Here is a 22,794-nt window from a genome sequence, read left to right on the forward strand (position 1 = left end):
TATAGAAAAAGGCACAGAATTCATGGATGAGGTAGACAGAGGAAAGCAGAGAGCAGCAAGGTTAATGAAGGAAGCTAACAAGTTTGTAATGGCTTGTAAACTAAGGAATTTTTCACAGTGAAGGATAACATGAGTCTTTAACTTTCAGTGTATGTATACAGTGTAAATTAGCAAAAGAATTTGTCTTCACATAAACCAAGACTTTAGAAACAGAAAATAAGTAAAGCATTCCTAAAATCATCTGGGATAAAAACAACCATGCTGTAGCCAAGATATATAAGAATAATAAAGCTGAAATGGAGTGATTTCAAAAGAAATTAACACAACAGTTCTTAATTTCTGCCTTAGAGCCTTATGTATTTTGGCTTTGGTCTCACAAAATTGTTACTTATCTACAGCCACCTATGCAGGCCACAGCAGTCATGCTGCATTTGGCATTACAATGTAAAACAAGTGATGAAAGCATCATAAGGTAAATAAGTTTGCTTTTGTTGATAGCGTTTGTTTTGATGCTCTGCTGTGACCTGAGACAAAATGCAGACTCTCTCAGTCAGATGAGCCTCTCTAGGCTATGAGCACTGGTTTCAGTGTTTGTTCTCATAGCATAAGGGAATTGGTTTTGATAGAATAAATTATAAAAGAATTTGTCCAAAGCATCTCCAACTAATTTAGAACTGAAGACATGGTTGCAAATTTGTATTTAGTTTATATGCACATTTAAATGCGAGGCAACCACAGGGGAGAGATGCCATAGTAACATGCTCCTGCTTGACTTTCATGTAGTTGATTTTGACCTTCATTGGTTACTGATTCTTGTTGTTTCTCTTGCAGTTAAACCGACAATAATTCACACTGACATGTACGTAAATAGCATTGGCCCCGTGAATGCTATCAATATGGTAGGTAAAGGATTGCCCATTTGCCTTGTTACAGTCTCCATCATTTTGACATTACAAAGCTTCCATTAGTTCTTAATGTTGTGTCATACCTATTTTATTTTTTAAATCTCATTTTAATTATGGATGGGAGGACTTGATGTGCCATAAATCTGTACAAGTCAGAAAACTGAGCTATAAGCTGTAAATGCAAAAATAATTGTTTTAACCTATCCTCACATTTTTATGTGCTCTGCTTTCAAATGCTTTGCAACAGTTTAACTCCAGAAAAACCAATCTTCCAGATTGCTACAAAATTAGGAAAACCATTAATGAGTGATATTACCACTCTTGCCACCATGAGATAATAAGTAAAAAGCCTAGAACTTCTGCGGGACTTCACCATTTCTGAGATCAACCAGGGGGCATGGGCAATTAGTTGGCTCAAGCTTTTACTGTTCTAGGTCCAAAGAAATAATAATTGTTCTCTGACCTGAGCAGGTGTGGGCTGAGATGTGGGGACACAGAATTAGAAAGGTGCATATAACACTCACTTGCCCCTCAGTTTTACCCTCAATGGTAAAATAATAAATTGTTCTAAAAGAATCTTTGGTAAAACGTGCCTCAAAACTTCCCCAAAACAAATTGGTTTTATCAGTTCTAGTACCACCTTCTGTAGCTCCAGTTTGTTCATATGAAATTAGGGAAAGCATATCAGGAGTTATGTGGAATGCTGAGTGCTATGTTTTCATCAGTATTTCTGGTTAACACAACAGGAATATACAATTGATATATTTTTCGCCCAAACGTGGTATGACAGACGTCTGAAATTCAACAGCACTATAAAAGTGCTCAGATTAAACAGCAACATGGTTGGGAAGATCTGGATACCAGACACGTTTTTCCGAAATTCCAAGAAGGCTGATGCTCACTGGATAACAACTCCTAATAGGATGCTCAGGATCTGGAATGACGGCAGAGTCTTGTACACACTGAGGTATTTACACCTAACTTTAATTTCATTTTCTCTAAGGAAAGCCAAAGAGAAAAATCTTGCCAATTCAGGTCATTTGACATTAACCTGAAGGGAAAAAATATTGGATTTTCCTATATATTTATGCAAACAACCCTGGAAAAGGGAAGAATTTAGAAGATATCAATTGTATGAAATCTATTTTATATTGGCACGATAAGAAGTTTTATTTCTTCTTATAGATTGTACTGCCTTGCTCCACAGTAATCACCTTCCTATATTAACATTAACATAGACATTTTAATAACAATTAGTCTTCATTTTCAGGTATGTTCTATTGTTTACCTTTCGTTTGGTCCCTTCTGCTTTTTGGTTGTTTTAAACTGATAAATGTGAAATATCCTTGAATTAAGTAGATGATATAAAAGGAGCTACTACTTACATCAAAGGCCTCTTATTCTGAATTGATTACAATCTAATCAGATGAAACTCCACCCTGAAAAAGAAATTTATTCCTCAAGTATCTTAGACAAATAAGATTTTGCCATCCAAGCATTGACTATTTAACTCAAACCTATGGATATGCCCCATTCCACCAAAATTTTCATGGAACTGAACTTGATGTACTCAACCTGTACAGATTCCTCAGTCATGTGCATAGTTTTTCTTTTAAGACAAAGTACCTTTTCAATAATTATGTGGATGCCATAGGTAACAACTCAAATATCACATTCCAAATTATCATAATATACTTTGTAAATGTGAAAATCCTGTGGGAGTTTTTTTATACTTTTTCTTACATGTGATATAATATTTGGGTTTATGTAAAATATAGATAAACATAGCACTGTTTCAAAAGAATTTATAATTTAAAATGAGATTATACAATCAAAGATGATAGACATAAGCATATCAGATGATAGACATCTGAGCTTTAGACTACATTTTGTCAAAGTTTTATTTTGCTTTTACTTTCTTGTAGCCAAAAATAAAGCTTTGAAGAAGAGTACACTCAATTTTACTGAGTAGATGTGAAGCTTTGGTTAACACAAACTTTTAATGTTGCAACTGTCTGAATTATAAAAGGGTTTTATTGCATAGCTACTTTACATTTATTGCATATTAGAATAATAAGAATTGAAATTCAATGTAAATCAAAGTTAATGTGAAAAAGATGAGCCTAGATCAGCTTTCTAACTGTTAAATTTGGACTAGGCTACACTACTGTCTGCTTGGGTTTTATTATCTTTCTCTTCAAATTCCATGGTTTCTCTCACTACAAAGAGATGTATCTGGTAGTACTTGCAAACAGGTATCCACTATGAATGTACATTTAGTTGTGCTGGTGAGTCACAGCAAGCACCAAGGATTCAACCACAGTTAACCCAGAAATGAAATGTGATAGTATCACACAGCTGGGATTCTGTCCTCAAGAGGGATCCAGAAGGGCTGGCTGAGTTTTCTCAGTCACCTCCCCCAGGTTTTAGAACCACCTGCCCAGCAAGAAACCAAGTATCTATGGTACTGGAGATGATGAAAATGAGAAGAGGAAGAGAAACAGGGAAATTAGATTGCTTCCCAAGTCCCTAACACAGAAAGGCAGTCTTTGGACTCCACCATTAACTTGGTGGTCCCAGCACTCCTCTGCATCCCACAGGATGAGACTCAGGGTCATTTGCCCATAACACCTTTGTTCAGGAACCTGGAGACAAACCAGGATTCATCCTTTGGACACCCCAGAATCAGCAAAGACCAGAAATTTGCAGCTTTCCTAGAGACACCTTGCGGAACAAACATTTTTACCCCACCCTTTTCCTTTTTCCTTATCTCACCCCACCTCTTCTCTCTCTTGCAAAGTCCAAGTATCCTGCAGCTCATGGCTGGGCTGGGAGTGAGTGAAAAATGGTGGAAGTTTTAGCAGGAACACGAGAGGGTACATTTCATCTTACTGGGATTTCTTAGAGCAATTGTTTTTACCTGAGCTTAGCACCTACACTACCTGAGTTATCATGGAGACTCTCCTAATATTCAGTGGAGACAAACACCTTTTGGTACATTTTTCTTCTGATTAAATTTGAATGTCTTATTTTGGAGTGAGAGGAAGTGTATCCTCAGAATGCCTCTGCACTAGCTGTGAAGGGAGTCTGGATGGCTGTCTTGGATGCAGATGTCTAAATTTGGACTCCCATCCATCATTTCTGAAATAGAATCTTTGTCACATTAAATACATTTTCCTAATGCTTTATGGCATGTTGTGACACAAAGATTTGTCACTGCTCATGAGATGACCTGTATATCTACCTACCTATGGATTTGTCAGTCATGAGTAATGCTGCCATTTCAGACGCACAGGAACAGAACTTTAATACCTTCTTCCATTACACAGTCCAGAAAGTAGATGATCAGGGTCTATGGAACCAAAAAAGAAATATTGCTTATGAGCAACCATGATGTCTTCCTATGCTTGGAATATTCCAGTAATTACATAGATAGCAATAGTTTACTTTACACACACATATATATATATCTCCTGATCTCTTTCTCCTCAGGCTGACAATTGATGCTGAGTGTCAGCTACAGTTACACAACTTCCCAATGGATGTCCACTCCTGCCCACTGGAATTTTCAAGCTGTAAGTAACATGCTTAAAAATATTCCTTTTCCTGACCCACACTAAATTTATCATAAATTTATTTTTACGTACCTAGAGTCAGTGAAGGTTATGTTCTTAATCAGACATACCCTACTGATTTTTAGTTTTATTTTGATTTTTTTTCAGTTCATGTATTATATATGATCACAAATATCATTAACGACTGCTGTGAAAAATTAAAAAATTTCTGGGCCATATGTGATTAATTTCTGCTTATATTTGATCATAAAACAAGAAACTTTTACTTTCAGCATCAAGGTGTCCTGGTCTTTCACCTTCTCTCTGTGCATGGAGAGAACTACTATTGTACTAGTTGAAGTCAAGAGTTTGGCATTTTGTGGTTAGATCAAGGTGTGAATTCCTGGTCCAGCTGCAGATGCATCTGGAGGATGGGCAAAATTGCATCCTATTAGGTCCACAAAAGTGGAAAACCTATTTTTGAAAAATTTATCTCAAATGCTATTATAATTTATAATTAATAAAATGTGACATTAAGTAAAAGGCACTAGTAAGTAACTTGAAAAAAACATACTTATAATTTACTTGCAATATGCTTCCCCAGTTTTTTCCAGAAATAGCTAGTAGTATTTTTACTCCCCAAAGCACCCTAAAGCCTAGCAGTGGCTGTGAAACCAAGCTGTGTGTATTTTCCATTGCAATAAGATGGCTACCCCAGAGAAGAGATCATTTACCAGTGGAAGCGCAGCTCGGTGGAGGTGGGGGACACCCGCTCCTGGAGGCTCTACCAGTTCGCCTTCACAGGACTCAGAAACACAACTGAGGTGGTGAAGACTACTTCAGGTAAGACAATTCAAGGATTTGCCTCCAGGCTGAGTTAGGATTTTATTAACAGAATGAAACCAAGAAAGGTGTCTCTGGTTAGAACTTAGCATTTATGCTGCGCCCGAACAATTACAGGCTTTTCAGTATCTATGGAACCATCCAGCCTTTGGCATTTCTGAATTCCTCACAGGAAGAAAAATTAGTTCTTGTCTGCTATCCATTCTTGTCCTCCTTAAAAAACCTCTGACTGTCAGGAGGAAGCCACTGCTACAAAGGGTGGACGGGTGAGGGAGCTGGCACTGCTTCAGGGCAGAAAACAGCACAACTGAGCCACTAAAGGATGATCTGAGGCTGCACTGAACACTTTACAATCCTCTTCCCACTGCCAGACACAGAAAGTAAGCCTGCACAGAAGTGAAACTCAAAGTCCCAACTTCTTTACTACAGAGGCTCCAAGTTTATTTTGTTCCCTAAAATAAGGCACATTCAACTTTCATTAAAGAGAACAGCCTTACAAATCAGTCTCAGATGGCCTTCCTTCATATTTCTATCTCCTTGGAAACAAGCAACGGGATTCAGAATTATAAATGAGGATGTACTCAGTGTTTATTAAAAATACAATTTTAACCCTACTAACTAAACAGAAAAATACATTTATCTGTATGTTTTATTTCTTGGTGGAAACAAAAGCAGTTACTATGAGGAGAGATGTAAAGAGGAACTGCATATTAATATTGTTGCATATGCATGATATATCTTGTCTTTCATTTCTTACTTTCATAAAGAACAATGAAATGTAAGCAGGTTGGGGATTTTTCTGTCTGCTTCCAATTTTTACCTTACTTTATAGTTCTGGCAAGTCTCTTTAATTTAAATTCAGGCATCTGTGTTTATTCTGACTTCAGAAATACCCCCACCCATTTTATTTCTACAACGCCAGCATTGCTGTTTTATTCAAAAAGGAAAGTGAGATATGCTAGAGTTGAGAGGAGCCTGCTGTACATTACACAGGAGAACAAGCAAAGAGATGGAGAATTAATTCAAGTTCCAAGTCCTTAATCTCTGGACATTAAGCACCAATGATGTGTTCAGTCTCATGAGCAGGGCAAAACCAAAATGCAGCCATGTATGCCTCATGGAGTCTGCTGCCACTGCAGCCAAGGAAGGTATTTAGTCAAGTATTGAAGAAAGCAGTTAACTTTTCTCATTTTCTCAAGAAAACAAACATCAAGGTGCAAAAGAGGACAGGAGAGCAGCATGTTTGCCAACCATGGCTGCTAATAACCACCATTACACAGGGCTCTCAGAGCAAAAATATCAGCAGCAATAAAAACATCTCCCCTCAGACAGCACAAATGACAGGATTGCACCCAAGCGTGCTTCCAGTCTCATCCTGCCCACATTGAAAACTATCTATATTTCACCCCTAATTTGAGTTTCTTCTATTTGCTATTTTCTTTAATTTTCTGCTTGAGCCATTCTCTAATCAACTCTTTTTATTTTTGACCAGAGATAGAAAATAATAAAATCTTGACATGCTACAAGCTTCCTATACCCTGATTGAGTGCACTGGTGACTCAAAAACATTCTCTAATGTTCTGTTAATGTGAACGAGGTGCATCCTGGGAAACAAACAGTAAAATACAAAAGAGCAAAAAATTCCTTTCTCATGCAAAGCAAACCTTTCTTTTTTCAGGGTATAGTCATTCAAACTGTTAGCACTTACCTGGAATACTCTCATAATTTAGCCTCCATAGTTTTTAATGTGATGACACACATCAGGCCATTTTGTTTGCACTAAAATAATTAGCAGCTACCATGAACTTTAAAGCAGTAAAATGTTGTCACTCAATTCCTAAGTGAAAAAGCACATGAAAGTTACTCAGCCTGCTGCTACTGCATTCACAGGCCTGCTGATTATAAAAATTTGGAAAAATATCCTGTGTATGTATTTCTTCTGCTGCAGTTACCCTGTGCTTGATTTTCATTGCTCCTCTACTTTTTATAACCACAGATATGTAAAATTAGGTTTTATTTTGGTCTAGATGTGGCATCTAAATAAAAGAAGGCAGGAAAAAACCCAAATAATATAGCAGCTGCCATGAATCTGGTCTATTTCCTACAAATATTTTCTTAAAGCCAGCAGAGCCTAAAGGGTCTTTATGGCTTCCTTAAGTGACTTGTTAGCGTGCTGGAAACCACACTAAGTCCAGTATTCCTCAGCCAGACCCACACTTTACCTATAATTACACCCTTAGAGTGAACATATTTTCAAAAGTTTAATGAACAGTAAGGACAAAAAAATATTCTAAGTTTAATAGCAACCTAGGTGCAGCCAGAGTACCCTGGTTAAAAGTTTGAGTACCCATACAGCTAGAATAATCTTGACACTTGATGCAATTACTTTCAGTGCAGAATTTCAGTACAAACTCATGCCAATGTTTTGGTGGAGATAAAGTCTGAGGTAAAGTGGAGGAGGCAATGGAAAATTAATGAGATGTTGGAAAGAGGGCTATACTATACTCCCACAAACTCTTCCCCAAAATTAAATTTAGTTGAAAAAAAACCCCAGAGAAACCAGAATGAAAGAAGGGGTGTTAGAGAATGCAAAATCGAACAGTTAGAGAACAAAAGGATCTTGGGCTAGCGTTAAGACATTTGAAACTGGAGTAAACCTTCAGTGTCTCTATCTACACAATTTCAAAACAAATGCTTGTTTCCAGCTGTATACCTCCCAGCAACCAACACCTTCTGATCCTTAAGGGCAATGCTTATTTTGTGTCTGAAGGGAGAATCAGGAAGGCTGAGATTTGGCCATGACCAACTCCACTACTCTCTTCCTGTCATGTCAAAGCTGCACTTTTGAGCTGTGGGCTGGGCCATGGGCAGAGAAGGACAAGGCTTGTTTGAGTGTGAGCTTCCTAAGACCTGATGGCTCTTGCTGAAATTAATACATTTATCTGCTGCTCTTCCTTTGCACGCACTGCAGAAATACAAGATTAACTCAAAGGGCCAGATGTCAGAATTCTGTCCCTTACTTAGCAAATCTCAGCAAATCCCAGCAACAGCTGAAAAATCCCAACCGAAATATTAGAAACATCCCTCTATTTCTCTTATCAGAAGTACGTCATCCGGAAGTACCAGCTTGTTTCTCTCTGAACTGAACATTTACATGCAACTTTTTCTTTGAAAGTCACTGACCAAGCAGTAAGAAATAATTTAGCAAATGGAATCCAATTTAAGAGTCCAGTAATAGTGGGGATTCTTAAAAAAAGTTGACTACAAACCTCCTGCCTTGTATATGGACTATTTGGTTATTAAAATAACCAAATAGTCCATATACATTATCTGAATTTTTTTTTGCCTTTACACTAAAATCTACCTTTTGTAAACAGCATTGGCTTAGTTTAGATTATTTCCAATAAGAGTACATGTTGAGACTTAATATCATCTGAGTTATATAAGTGCAATATTTTGAGAAAGACAGGGTAGTGCAGGGGAACATAGCAAGTAAGGAGTTTAGAAAAAACGACCTATAGAAATACATGGAAGTATGGAACTAGTCTGGAAGAAAAGAATATTGATGATCAAAGGAGTAAAACAACCAGACTGTTTTTAAATCATAACAATGATCAATGCTGCTAGAGAGGAAAATAGTGGGAACCCTAAAATCAGTTTATAAAATCATAGGACAGATCAAGAGGAAAGAAGTAGCTTAATCTTGAAATTGTATCAATAGGTTTCCATTAATTTAATACAAGTCCTACATAAATTGCACTTCTACTCACTCTTCCAGTTGTTTTCAACATATAAAACATTGTACCATGCAAAACAGTTTGTAAATGTGCAATTATTCAGGACAGATGGAGTTTCTGGTATTCCCAGTTCATTTCTATGACTGGGTAGTTCCTTTTTTTAGACCAGATATTGTCTACTGCTTATTTACAGAGTCTGCCCTGAATTTTTAATTAGATACAAAGGCATTAGAAGACTAATAAAAAGCAATTCAATAAACTGCAGAGGAGCCACAAGACTGGTCAGGCAATATTTGTAAATACATTTTATTTTCTTCCTTTTCTATGTTTTAGAGAGCTAATGGGAGCTCTATGCAATAGAGACAGTGCATTGCTTAGAATTGATAAATGGGTAATTAAATATTCCCCTTGCGATGCAACTGCTAAACCACAGAAGTAAATCTGGGTCTGGTTTCTGTTTTATCTAGAAAATATAGTCAGGTCTATTATTTTGTGGAAGAGGATGTATTTTCAGGCTTTTATACTTTATTTCGATTTTGTTTCCTAATGAATTGAACTGTTGGCAGATATGCAGTCCCCAGAGGTTTCATAATGCTCAAAAAACCCCAGGAGTCGTCTTCTGTTTCTTTATTAAGGCAAAATATGACAGCTGCAATCAGATTTGTAGATCTGCATTGGGAAACAGTCCTGACATTAAAAATGGGCATAAGTGGATCTCCAGTGCACCTAGAAACCCCTGCCAGCCCCACACAGAGCCTCAGGCTCCAGCATGGGCTGACTGCAGCGTCTGGCATTGCCAGGGAGATCTGCCTGAGAACCCAAAACATTTCCTGTCTGAAGATGCTGAGCTACTGAATGGGTACAGGGCACTGCTACCTGCACCTTGCTTTTGGCAGAACTTAAACACGTTTGTACTCACCTTAAAGAGGAGCAAATAATGGCATAAGCTGCAAGTCAGAAAACCCAGATGACTTTTAAAGTGTTCTGTGAATTCTTATTGTTCTCTTTATGGTATGGGAAGGTATTTATCTCAATATCCTAGTTTTGAAAAAGCTATATTAAATTATTACCTTAAACATGCTTGCTAGAAGAATACAGTCTCTGTAGGACAGTGAAACACTTAAAACAGAAGGCAGATACAACTGGCTGGAAAAAAAAACAAATACTACTTCTAAGGAATCAATAGCTTTAAAAATCTCAGCGACTGAGAGAATCTGACTTTTCTGTTCAGGTTTATATCTGTAGAGATTCAGGTATTGAAATCCACATGCTTCTACCTAATCATATAAAGAGTTTGAAGGCTCTTTGATGATTACTTTTCATTTTTTGAGAGAGGTTAAAGAATTTCTTCCAATTTCAGTGACATTAATTCAGCCTTTTTTTCTCTCAGATTTTCCTAGACTCAATGGCAACTGACTTACCTCAGCAAAACAAAATCATGACTGTCCCTGAGGAAAAGGGTTGCTGGGGCCTGAAATCTTCCTCATAATAACTCCCCAACTGAACAAAGATTCTCGAGGGTCAAGGTTTTATTCTGAGCCTGTCCTTCATAAGGTTTTCCATATCTAAAAGCATGGCCTGCTAGAGCTTAAACAGCTTCAGAAAGGTCAGATAAGGATAAAAAGAATTAATATACAAGTAACCAGAGAATAAGGGATAATGTGGGATCTTACAAGCATTTCCACTGAACTTATTTCTGGGTAATTACAAAACACAGATGTTACAAGCAAGATTGGTTCAGCATTAAATATACTTGTGTAGATACGATAGAACATTTCCTTTAAATAATATTTTTCCATTTAATACAAGAAAAGAATTAGATCTTTTAGGATATTTGAATTATTAAAAAGAAAGAAAAACTAGAACTTTGAATGTTTCTAATTTTATGATAAAATCAGCAAGTTAAGAGGGTGAGTCTGTATCTTAAAACACTTCCTGGACATAACCAAGCATAAAAATTTTTGTGCTGCTTCTTATGCCCCTGTGAATATATTTTCCTAAGTACTGGTGACTCCTTGAGACAAAGCATATTATCCCAACTCCCTCCTATAATTCCTGTTTGGCAATTAAATCATCCTCCTTTAACCACTGAGTGATTTTTCAAAAACATCACAAGAGAAAAATCATTGCAATGTCACTCTTGGAGTTGCAGATAAATCTAATTATAATGAATTACAGGAAGAAATCTGTTTCAAAAGGATCAGAGCAGGTGACACAGTACTGAAGAACAATGTATAGTCACAATTACTTTAGAATTAAAATAAGTCTGAGTATTAAACATTTTTGCAATAGGCAATAAGCATGTTTAAATCACTGATATAAATAAATATTTTTAGTGCACTGTTCAAACAGCTAAAGTTCAAGCAATCCTGTGATAAATCACAAGGTTCCTGAGCATTCATCCTTTCATCTGCAGAGCACTAGATAATCTCTGCAGCCTGTAAACTGATCAGTGTAGTACTGATGGTAAATTTCTGTACTGATGTTTCACTTCCAGACCCTTTTTATGTCAAAAAAACATGTCTGTAGTACAATGATTATAAGATAATGTCTTGGACATTTTCATCCCTTGGCCTGATTTTGTTATTCACCATCTTCCTCATTTCTCAGTGGAGAAAAAATTAATTCATTAGGATGTGTGAAGATGAGGACAGCTTAGTGTTCATAATGTGTATGGACTAGGGATAGTTCATTTGAAATAGATTTTGCTTTGCCTGGGGCACATATATGTCCTAAATAATAAACATATTCCTCTAAGGCTCTTCTTACACAGTTAAATCCCTTCACTTAACAAGTGCAATTTCTGGTTTCTCAAACCCCTGTCATTACACTGCATTTTTAGTAACCTACTTAGCTAAGATGCTGTTTTGTTGTCACTGAATTTGAATAGATATAATTGAAAGGCTGGTATGAAATAAGACATACAAGTCTGTGTCACATGCAACAACAGCCAGGCAGCATCCATGGGAGCTACTAATACTCAAATTCAGCCATATGTAAAAAAAAGACATGGAAAAAGGAAATAAAACTAAATTAACATCACTAACTTTGAAGATACCTCCACAGTGAGTTTTGTTAATTATTTTTATCAAATGGGAGAAACAGAAGAGACTACACTAGGGTGTTAAATGAAAATGTGTGCATGATATACAAACTACTGAAACTCTCTGCTGTACTTTGTGACTACAAAATATTCTACTTACATTTTAGATACATATTACCTACAATTCCATATCCCATCTTACAAGGCTGACAAGACATTCTCACAGAGGAATACAGTAGCCTAACACTAAGAATGGTATTATGTTCAAATAGCTGTCATCATCATTGTATATTCACAAACATTAACTCCCTCATTTTGTATTGTTAAAACAAATTCTGAATTGTAAATAGTGTGTGTTTTAACGCTGTCTTTTGAAACAAGGCATAATTGCCCTCATTTCAATGTACATTACAGAAGCTAAAAATATGCCACTTATCTCAAAAAGTGATACAGTCTATTAAGTGAGTTCTTTGCTACTCTCAAGAAGATTGCATAATTAAGGCTAAAGAGCTGCAGGATAAAATTTATGTAATAATACTTTCTTGTATCATGCCCTATATAGGAGAATTTGAAAATATTTTTCAAGATTTAATGCATAAAGTGCCACAACACCCTTTGTGGGCTTTAATGCTAGAGACTAGAAATGTTTATGAACGTGGTCAGTAATTTTTATTTTTTTTCTTGTCTATTGTTCCAAAAATTGAGAAAATCATGAAAAATTTTGACTAATGCAAATAATGTGCTCTTGTTGATTGGAGCTCAATTTCTTCTATTTTAATCTGAGAGCATGACTTTGAAGAGGAAGTGGAATCATACTGTGTAGGTAACAACCCACCATACAACCTTGCTGCCATTCTCAGTGCACAGGTTAAAAACATCACCCAACACCTCCCTTCCTTTGCCTCCCTCCAAAAGCCCTGCAGTGAGTCCACACCCTACTAGTTCAAATTACAAACAGCAATAACTATTTGACCTTCCTCAACCTTCCTTCTCTACATTTTTGTAAAATGCAAAAACACATAGTCAACAAAGAAAAAGCATAGATTTTATTATCTTCTGCTGCTACCCAGTAATACCTATGCCAAACCAGAAGAAAACAAGTTGGAATATTTTCAACCATCCTTGTAATTTACCAAAATTCCCTTTCTTATCTTATGGTAGCAAATGCCTGGTCTGAAATCAAGCTTGTGGATTGTCCTCCTTAGCATGACAAAACCCTGAGGTGGAACAGCAGAACCTTGGAACTGCATTTACTGACTTTGGTTATACAAATGCAAGAGCAATAACCAGGGCACTTCATGACAGCATACTGTGACTCCAGTTTCCTCTAGTGCTGAGGGTTTGAGCTAAGAAAAAATGTCCTTGCATAATTCTATTATTTGATTTCATCCTAGAAAATGCAAAAAGTATTCTTGAAAATGAGGAAAATTAATTTTCTTCCCATTGTTATTTTGAAAAACAAGGATTGTCAACAACTCTATGACAATATTTAGAGAAAAAACTAGCATACTACCAAGCATAGGTATAGGAAAACCTTTGGATATCTTTCCACCCTGAGAGAAAAAAAAATGTACCTTTGGTGACAGGTAAAAAATTTCATCAAAAGAATTTATTATTAGAGAATATCAGAGACTACCCATGGAAAAAAAAAATCTTGGACAAATTTAAAGGAAAAAGTAGCTTTTCAGAAAAGCACAATGAGGAACATCAATTTCATGAAATTTAATTCATTTACTCTGGAAATGTAAACTTTGGAGATAAAAACTCTTTTTCATTGAGATAAAATTCCCATGATAGCAGAATTGTATTCCAAAATCAAGGTTGTTTGCTCAAGGTAATACAAATGAACAACAGATGAATTGTTTCATGTTGAGAGCTGCCTGAAGAACTTTGTTTATACCTGTGTTCATGTTTTCCAGCATTCATTTGGAAATTTAAAAATCAAGGTTTTGATCCTAACAAGCTACATCAACAAAACATGTATTTTTCAAAAACTACCATCAGTCACCTTCTTTTGAACTTCTAGAAATAATAAAATGTTTAAAATTGATCTGGTTGGTAGCTGCTGGGATGCAATTTGAAATCACCACGATCATTGATACATTAAAAACTGAGAGTCGTGTTACAAATTAAGCCTCTGAGTTCAGAAAGAGAGTAAGGCAGTGTTTTCAATGCTCTTTTGGTTCCTCCTTCTCCCCCACCTGCAGAATGTGCACATGCCCAGCAAAGTGCTTCCTAGGGAACGTGGCCAGCAGAGCTGGGCCAGGATCAGCCCCTGCTGCTGGCCATGGCACCATGGAGGAGCAGAGCTGCATTTGCTGGTAGGGAATCTCCGTTTCCTGAAAAAACTGGATGGCATTTCCATACCTACATCACTTTTAGGAAACTCATAAGGGCCGTCAAAGCAAGTATGTTGCTGGCTGAGAGAAGTTAATGTTTGTAATTTGATTGCTTTGCCTTGGGCTTTGAGTATCCTTCTCTCTTTATGGCATCTGAGGTAACACCATGACTGTCCCAGAGGGAGTGAGCAGCCACTGCATCATTTCTGCATCCAACCTCTCACCCCACCCTGAAGTCTGGCAACCTGCATAGAAAGATCAAAACAAAGAGCAAAACAAGGTGTTTTCTGTAGAAAGAGCAAAACACTTTGAAAGACTCTTTGGAGCCTATCAACCTTCTCTGATGCCTGTCGCTTATTGCAACCTTACCTCTCTTTTACAAACACAGCACCCAAACTTCTAAAAAACTAACATAGGAGACCCCTCAGAGACCTGGCTTGCAGGGCTATCACATCACATTGCCATGTGTAGGGTGCAGCCCAGCCTGCATGGTCCACCTCAATGCACAGCTCCCTCACCAGTCCTGTGGGACTCCAAATCCATCCCTCTCTGCATGCCTCACACTGCTTTGGATCCACAATTGCCAGTTCAGTTTTAAAAGCTTCCTAGGACATAAAGTTTTAAAAAGTTAAAAGAAAAAAGCCTTAAAAAGACATTACCCATGGGTAATGAGTACACACTGTTGTAACCTCACTTTTAAGAAGATATTAAGAGGTTGTACTTTTGGGCCTGAAAACATACAACGTGATGGCAGTACACACTGTGACATGGAATGGGGACTCCCAGGGGAAGCAGTTTTGTAGTAGCTGTGAACTTTTATCCTGAATAAGTCTGCCTGAGAAACAAACACTTCTTCAAAGGTCTCCTCTTGAAAAGAGAGAGTCATTTAAATACCTTGTAGGATTTGGACTAGGGTGATTACATACACCTAGAAGATCTTCCTCTATCTGTGAAGCTGCTAACTAAAGCTTCAAGATGATTATCTGTAGTCTTTAAAGATTTTTTTCACGTCCTAAGCTTGATCTATTTGACTTCAAATGGCAAAACTGGGTATAAATTATTCATGATTCATAGCTGTCTCTTTTGAGGCATGATCTTCAAACCAAGCATCCTCTTTATCTCTGTTTCTCCCTTCAGGCCTGTGGCCTTGCTCTTGGTATTAAGTACAGTTTTAGATCATCATCTCATTGTTTGCCATTTTTCATAGTTTCTTGCTCTATCTTTCTTAGTTTCTTGAACACCTTCCATGGTTTTTTAAGCTTTACATTTATTTACTATTTTAATAATAACCTAGCTCCTTCTATTTTAGTGTCTCCATTTCTTCTCTGATTTTAAAAATCCTCTTTCCCCTTTCTAATAGCTAAAGAGATAGTGGTTTTAAAGGCTTTTTTCTTTCCTTCAACACTTCCACTTTTTATCTAATACCAATAATATCATCCTAGAAAGCTAAAGAGGTTAAAAACACACCCAAACACAATTGCCATCTCCTTTCTTAGCATATAAATAACTGTTCTATTAGAGCTAGGGTTTTTGCCCACTTCATTTCCTCACCAATCACACCTCAGACAATTTTGCAACACCTAGTTTTGCCAGCGGATGTTTCTGCTGCTACCTCTGATTGTGAACAAGATTAATTTGCACATCGCTGAAAGTTTGCACCTGGCTTCTGCAAGACAAAATACTTAATAAACGAGCAACAATTTGGAATCTGCACACAGAGCAGGCCTTGTCCTCAGGCAAACTGATAGCAGGAGAATGAAAACCATGTTTGCCTCTCAAATACTGGTCCACAACAGTCTCCTCTAGGAGAATGTCTCAAATAGTAAAAGAAATATATCCATCATATTTTTATAAAAAATTGTTCTAAGTAGTTCTAAACACCAACAATAAGAACATCATATTTTTAATAGGCAGAGATGTGAAATCTAGAACACATTTTCCTAGGGAATTTGGTAATCTCTTTATGGTCTTAAAGCATGGTTTTAACAGATTTTAGATACTTACAAAATGTTGACAATAAATAAGTTACTCTTAAACAAGTCAAACTAAACACAGACCCAGATGCATCTAGTGAAAATATTTTTCCTTTCATTCTGAGCTTTTGTATGTAGGATTTGTGGTATTTTAAAAGCAGAAGTTGTGTGTGTATGGCTGTATTTAATATAGTAACATATGTAACACATATTTCTGTAATACACATGACTTCATGCAATTTAGATGTTCTTTTTATTGAGGTCAGCTCAAGGAAAAATCTAACTACAGCTCTAAATCCTAAACCCTTCTTGAAACATGCCTAGTAATGGGAGCAGCCTGCTCCTATATAGCCTTCCACATGACCAGCAGGAGAAAAGCACAGCTCACATGAGAGTGAGTGCACAGTGTTTTCCAACAGGACTATTTAAATTTTACCATGTATCTTTGTTGGGTTGTTGTGCTCAAAGCTATTTTCTTTTCTTACTGAGCTCGTTGAAGCCCAGGACATTTGGTAGGTGACCACCCTGCTTTAAGTGTGATCTGTATAAATTTTGCTCTTTGATGTTTTTCCTTGTCATACTCAAGTAAAATTTAGTCTTTTCTTGGCTAGTTGATTTTCTGGGGGTTTATAACTAAATATCCACTGATGAAGCGCCCTCAAATAGTTAATGGAAGCTAAAAATAAATGGAATTGAAACACTAAAAAAAAAAAAAGGAAAAAAAGTCAGTCTAATGCTGGAAGCTGAGCAATAAAAGCAGATGTATCCCTCCCTCCCAGCACCCCTTGGGCTCTTTGTTTATGGTACTCTCTACCCAGTCATCTCCCTGTGCACCCACTGGAACTGAGATGCTGGTGTTTGAGTGGTATTTCCTTGTATAAATATTTCTTCTGCTGGGGCGTTCAGACAGAATGAATCTGTGAAATCTGGAGCTCCCCTGCAGAACGTTGCCTCCATGCAGTCATGCCTCCTCTTCTCTGCAGAGGAAGCAGAAGGAAACATCAAGTTTTATTGCAGCCCCAGGTTATGTACAACTGCCTCCTGGCCCTGAAAATAACTGGAAACATCAAAACCAAAGATTAAATGTACTGTATCCTCAAATTCCTCTTCTCCCCAAAAGAAAGGCGTTCACAGGAATTACCTCTAACGTGCAAGGCAATTCACACAGATACAAAAGCAAATCTGAGAAGGGATGTTTATGAGCTACATGAGTCACCTGCAGTTATTTCAGCAACCAGGACTTGCACAAAGCTCATGAAATAGTACTAATTTCAAGGGAGTTCTCCAACATGTCTCTAGGACTGCTGTTGTTTGGACCAACATTATTAAATACTTGACTTTTTTTGCCTCGTTGCACTCACTAAATAGGCCTGTATCTAATTCATATTTGCAGTTTTTAACCTAGACCTTTAAGTGTTGCTTTTATTTAATACCCATTTTTACATCTTATATTTCTCTCATTACCCCTGGACTTGCCCAGACTCTCTTTTCAGACAAATCCTTTGCAGAGTTGCCTAGAAAGTCCAAACATGTAGACCCATGGTATGGCATCAATCTTGTGCTTTGCCACCCCATAAAATAAAAACAAAAACAAGCACAAATTTGTGCTTTCTTTCTCAGACACGAACAGCTGAAAACTCCAACATGATAAAATTTACATAGTTTTGACAATCCTTATTCCATGCCACTTCAGAATTCTGATAGTGTGTTTGATCTAGCGTACCAGGGATGTGTTATACTTCATGCTTTGAAGCACAGAAACAGAAGTTATCTCCAGTTCTCCCTGCAGCAGGCAGGTTTAGATGCTGTCAGAAAGTGGTTATACCATGTGGATACCTTGAAATCAATGAAATAAGTAATATAAAATATATATAATATATGTAATCTAATGTTTTATTATAATAAGACAGTTGCTTACATTGCTGACTACATTATATCAAAACCTGCATTATTATAGCAATAGGTTAAATAATCAAAATTGAGCCAGTCAATATTTTAAACATGCACAGAGCCTTGCTATAGGGGCATAATTTTCTTGAAGCAGACAGCTTTTCTTGAGGTATTCAGATAGCAACCAGACATCCAAAAAAGCCAAGGACACAGGATGTGTCAGGCACAGCAAAATTCCTGACAGAACAACACCTCAGCTGGTGCTGCTGTCTGGAAATGGAGACTCTCTACTTTCTCTCTTTACTTTATATTTCTTGTAATCCTCACATTTTCTAACCTCTGAAATGGATGGACTTTTTATCACAGTGAGTCAAAGAGGTTCTTTAGAACCTGAACAACTCCTGAACATCCAGTGATGAGACCCTGAGCTCTCATCCTTGGTTGATGTTTCCTGGGCAAGGAGGAATGGGAAAGAGAACAAAAGGCAGTATAATTTGAAGATTATTTTCACACTGGAGCATGATGGTTCACTCACAGAAGTTGCAAGCTATTGCTGCTGTCACATCTGAATACTAATCCTGCGCACTAAAAACCCTCCTGTGCTTGCTAATGCCAATGTAATAGCTTATTCACCTTCACAGAAAAGCAAAAAAAAAAAAAATTGCTTTTAATTATGTCACAAACTAGAAAAAAAATCATATCATGGGCAAACACATGCAGTCAGTAATGTTCATTTTCCTTTCAGACTTCTGGCGCTCACAGATAAAACCTTAGAAACAAACACACCTAAGTGTCCATTCAATACATTTCCACATACTGACATTTTTCAGCAACAAAAAATTCTCAGGCTAAAACTTGTCTCTGTGATTCCAAAGAGAAGGTGCAGACAACAGTAATAGATTTTAATTACTGCCTAGTGTCATTACATTATTTCCTCCTATAATTAGAAACTAATGAGAAACAGAACACATTCTGTCAAATGAAGTGAGAAAAGAGCATTTCAAGTGGAATGAGCAGCCAAGGACCAAACAAAATCCAGAACTGTTGGGCAGAAAGTCATGTCATACATAAAGAAATTTCGTTTGCTTGGATGAGTGTAATGATTCATCTCATTTTGCAGAAGTTTCATCTGCTGAGATTGTCATTTCACAAACATAAACTAATTGCAGCTCTCTTCTGCCTACTCCCACAGGAAATCAAGGTGTTTAATGTCAGACATTAACACACAGACATGCACCTTACTGCCTCAGTTTTTAAAAACTGCACCAAAAAAGAGCAGATCTCCTCCCATCTCCTGCCCTCCATCCAGCTGTGCAATGCAGTTAGGATTCATCCCTTGGAATGTAAATTGAAAACCAGCTATCTGAATCCCAGAGATAATCTTATATAAATGGACTACTGTGCAAGCTTTGTCAAAATCTTAGTATTGTTTTACCTCATTGCATAATCAAACTATAATCACTGCTTAGAAATGGATATTAAGAATTTCTATTATTAGATTTTCTTGGGAAATCACTTGGTACAGTTGCTGTGCCAGCAATGACCATGGCTCACTCCATTTTTATGTAATGCCAGCAGTCAGGTAGGGAATGGCACTGATTCCATGTGCAAGTCTGTTTAAAGCAAATACTGCAATGCCATGGCCTATTTTCTTTCCTTGTCCTAAAGGCTAAATATTTACACCATTTTATTTCACTTCACATCATGACTTCTCTATAACACAATTAGTAGTATCTCAGAGGGAAAGAGATTATTGAGCATTTTTGGAAAGGAAGAGACTCAAGTTTTCTTAACTCTCTGGCCCTTATGCAGTCTAAAAATCTGTCAATGAAAGAACAAGAAGCTGTGAAGGACAGAACCAATAAAAGGGCATTTGGCAAAGAATAAGAGAAGGAGATTTCTGGAGAACAGTGTTCCCTCTGGTTTTACCTTTTCCCCACACTTCTCATTTCTGGTTGTGGCAACAAATAAATCTATACATTTCAGCACATGATTGATACTGCGATCAAATGTCTGTCCTGTCTTTTAGAAAATGAATTCATGTGCCCAGTGATCAAATACTTCAGTCAAAATTATTTTTGTGCCATAGATGTAGAAACATTGCGCTGTAAGAGAGAATATAATTTTTCCATGTGACAAAAGACCAGTTTTAGAAGGACATTGGTACTGAACTTGACAGACTTATGGACTTTCTGATCTGTTGGAAAAGAAAAAAAAAAATAGGTCACTTGAGGTTTCACACAAGATTATTATTGGAACAGGTTATATCTGAATCCTCATGGAAAACTGTGTTTAAAACAAATTTCATGTTTTCTTTATGCCACTGTAGCAGTGTAAGACATCCCACTGAACTCTGTTTGCAGGCTGACTCAGTACCCTCAGCAAGACAGTAAATGCCAGCAGAACTCCAAATATAGACCCTGTCAGGGCAAGAAAGGAGATGGGCACAAAAACCAAATGAAGATTCATCAGGACAAATCCTAATACCAATCTAAAGCTATTTATGTGATTTTTCATCCTAGATTAGAGCTACACTGTACAATGTAATCCACAGTCTGATACTTGCTTGATCTGGCAGAGAGGTCTGATTCCTGACTCCCATTCTCTGCTTTTCCTGCCTTTTCTGGGGGCAGCGATCTGCCTCAGCCACTGCAGAGCAGAACAAACACCAGAGCTCTGGCACCACCACCTGATTTGACATGAAAGACAAAAGGCTTTGTCTACATTCTTTTATTTTTCTTTCATTTTCTCTCTACTTGCGGCAGCTTTTGGGTAACCTTGCTGCCCTCCAGTGTGCCAGGAGGGCACACAGTGGGAAGGAAATCAGCTGCTTTACAAGAAGTGACCCACAAGTTTACCAATTAGATATTTTCTTTTTTGCAGAATATCTGTCTAAAAATGGCAGCACACCTAACTCTTTGATGAAGGATGCACTTTGAATCCTTTTGGTCCCATTTACTATTATTTTCATAGTCTGTACTAATCCAGCAACTTTTTAAGACCTAGAGAGATTTAGAAACTCCTACAGGGGATGTTCACAGACACCATGCACCACTGTTTTAATGGTATTTCCAGGTACCATGACTAAACCCAAGGAAACACATCTATTCCATCAAACTACCATTCACCGTTCCTTTTAAAATAAACCAAGAGCACTATAGCTGTGTTCTCTGCCTAACAGAAAAGCAGACTGCTGGCCATGCTGACAGCAAAGGAGAGAGAGAACAAGGATGTATCTATTAGCTATTTATGAGGAAAAGAAGATAAATTCTGCTGCCACAGTTGTTCTTCATTAACAATTGATTCAGTTTATATTCATTACTTGTAGCACAAAGGTGATGCTACTTTGGGGATATTTCTATCGCACAAGACTTGGTTTCGTCTTTAAAACTGCTCCTCTAATACCAGACCCACACAAGTCAATTGTGCCATTTCAGTATTTGTATAAAAACTCAATGGCAAGAATAATTAGAAATTTTTAAGATTTGGTTTTCCACTGGCAGACTTGCAAGCTTTTCTCATTTCTATTCTGAGGTGACAGTGCCCTCCTGTGGCACGAGGTTTTGTTTTTGCTTTTTCCCCTAGGTATATTCCATCCAGAAAGACAAACTGGATAGAGTTTCCCATTTAGAAGCATGCCATTTATTTATATAGTTGTTTATATGAAATTATTTTGAGAAAAGGTTCAATTTCTATCTGTATTTTCACATGTACCTTTAAAGAAACATTTTGAAGTGCTTGGTCCTCTCTGTATGGTTTCTGTATAAATTTGGGGGTTAAAAGCCCATTGGGAATCTGGACAGGGGGTGCATCTCTGTCTGCAGGAACCAGGTGGTTGCTATTTGCTGCACAGACAAAACTGTGCCTATTACATACCATAGAATTTGTAACCTTGTCAATCCTAGTTTTTAGTAATTTGATCTGTTCTTAAGGAGCAAATAATGGCTAAAATTCTGGGACAGTCTGGATAGTGCATTACTCTTCTATCTGACTTTTTTTTGGCAGTTGAACAAATTCATGTAGTGGAGAAAAACTTCAGATTTTAAAAGGATATAATAAAGGTTCTTGGTAGCTTTTGCTGGGAATTATTAATTCATTACCAATGTTCTCCTACATAATTTGTTTTCTCCACCTATTTTAAAATTTTAAACACATAAAGCCCTACATTATAAATATTATCAGAATTACTAAAACAGACATTGATTTTTATACTACTAAACATTGACAAAAACATTTAAGGTAACTAAACACTCAAAGAAAATCCCGTTCAGACCCTGGGATAGAAGACTTGTCATTACTTGGGGAAAAGATCTCCTCAATGAAACTCCTGGCACCCTGGAGTCAGCATGAGGTGATGAGCTCATGTGCTGTAACCTCTCAGCAGCAGAGAGAAATTCTGGAGATTTTAGATAGTGGAATGTATAAAGGAACAAACACAGTTTGAGAAGAGTGCCCCTTGTACCATCCCTCTGTTTCTGTGGTGCTGTTCAGAGCGGTGTGTAGCTCTGTA

The 22,794-nt window shown here is 37.1% G+C and overlaps 1 protein-coding gene across 2 annotated transcripts in view; it reads left to right on the forward strand.

The window, feature by feature from the left end:
• Positions 1-22,794, forward strand: part of GABRG2 (gamma-aminobutyric acid type A receptor subunit gamma2) — a 60,377-nt gene that overhangs the window by 25,647 nt on the left and 11,936 nt on the right. For both annotated transcript variants that reach the window (XM_005483556.4, XM_005483555.4), the window contains exons 3-6: positions 832-899; positions 1,652-1,872; positions 4,398-4,480; positions 5,165-5,302. In XM_005483556.4, coding sequence (XP_005483613.1) covers positions 832-899; positions 1,652-1,872; positions 4,398-4,480; positions 5,165-5,302 — 510 coding nt within the window. The remainder of the gene's footprint in view (positions 1-831; positions 900-1,651; positions 1,873-4,397; positions 4,481-5,164; positions 5,303-22,794) is intronic.

The sequence above is a fragment of the Zonotrichia albicollis genome, chromosome 15 (assembly GCF_047830755.1).
Source record: "Zonotrichia albicollis isolate bZonAlb1 chromosome 15, bZonAlb1.hap1, whole genome shotgun sequence".
Taxonomy (NCBI): domain Eukaryota; kingdom Metazoa; phylum Chordata; class Aves; order Passeriformes; family Passerellidae; genus Zonotrichia; species Zonotrichia albicollis.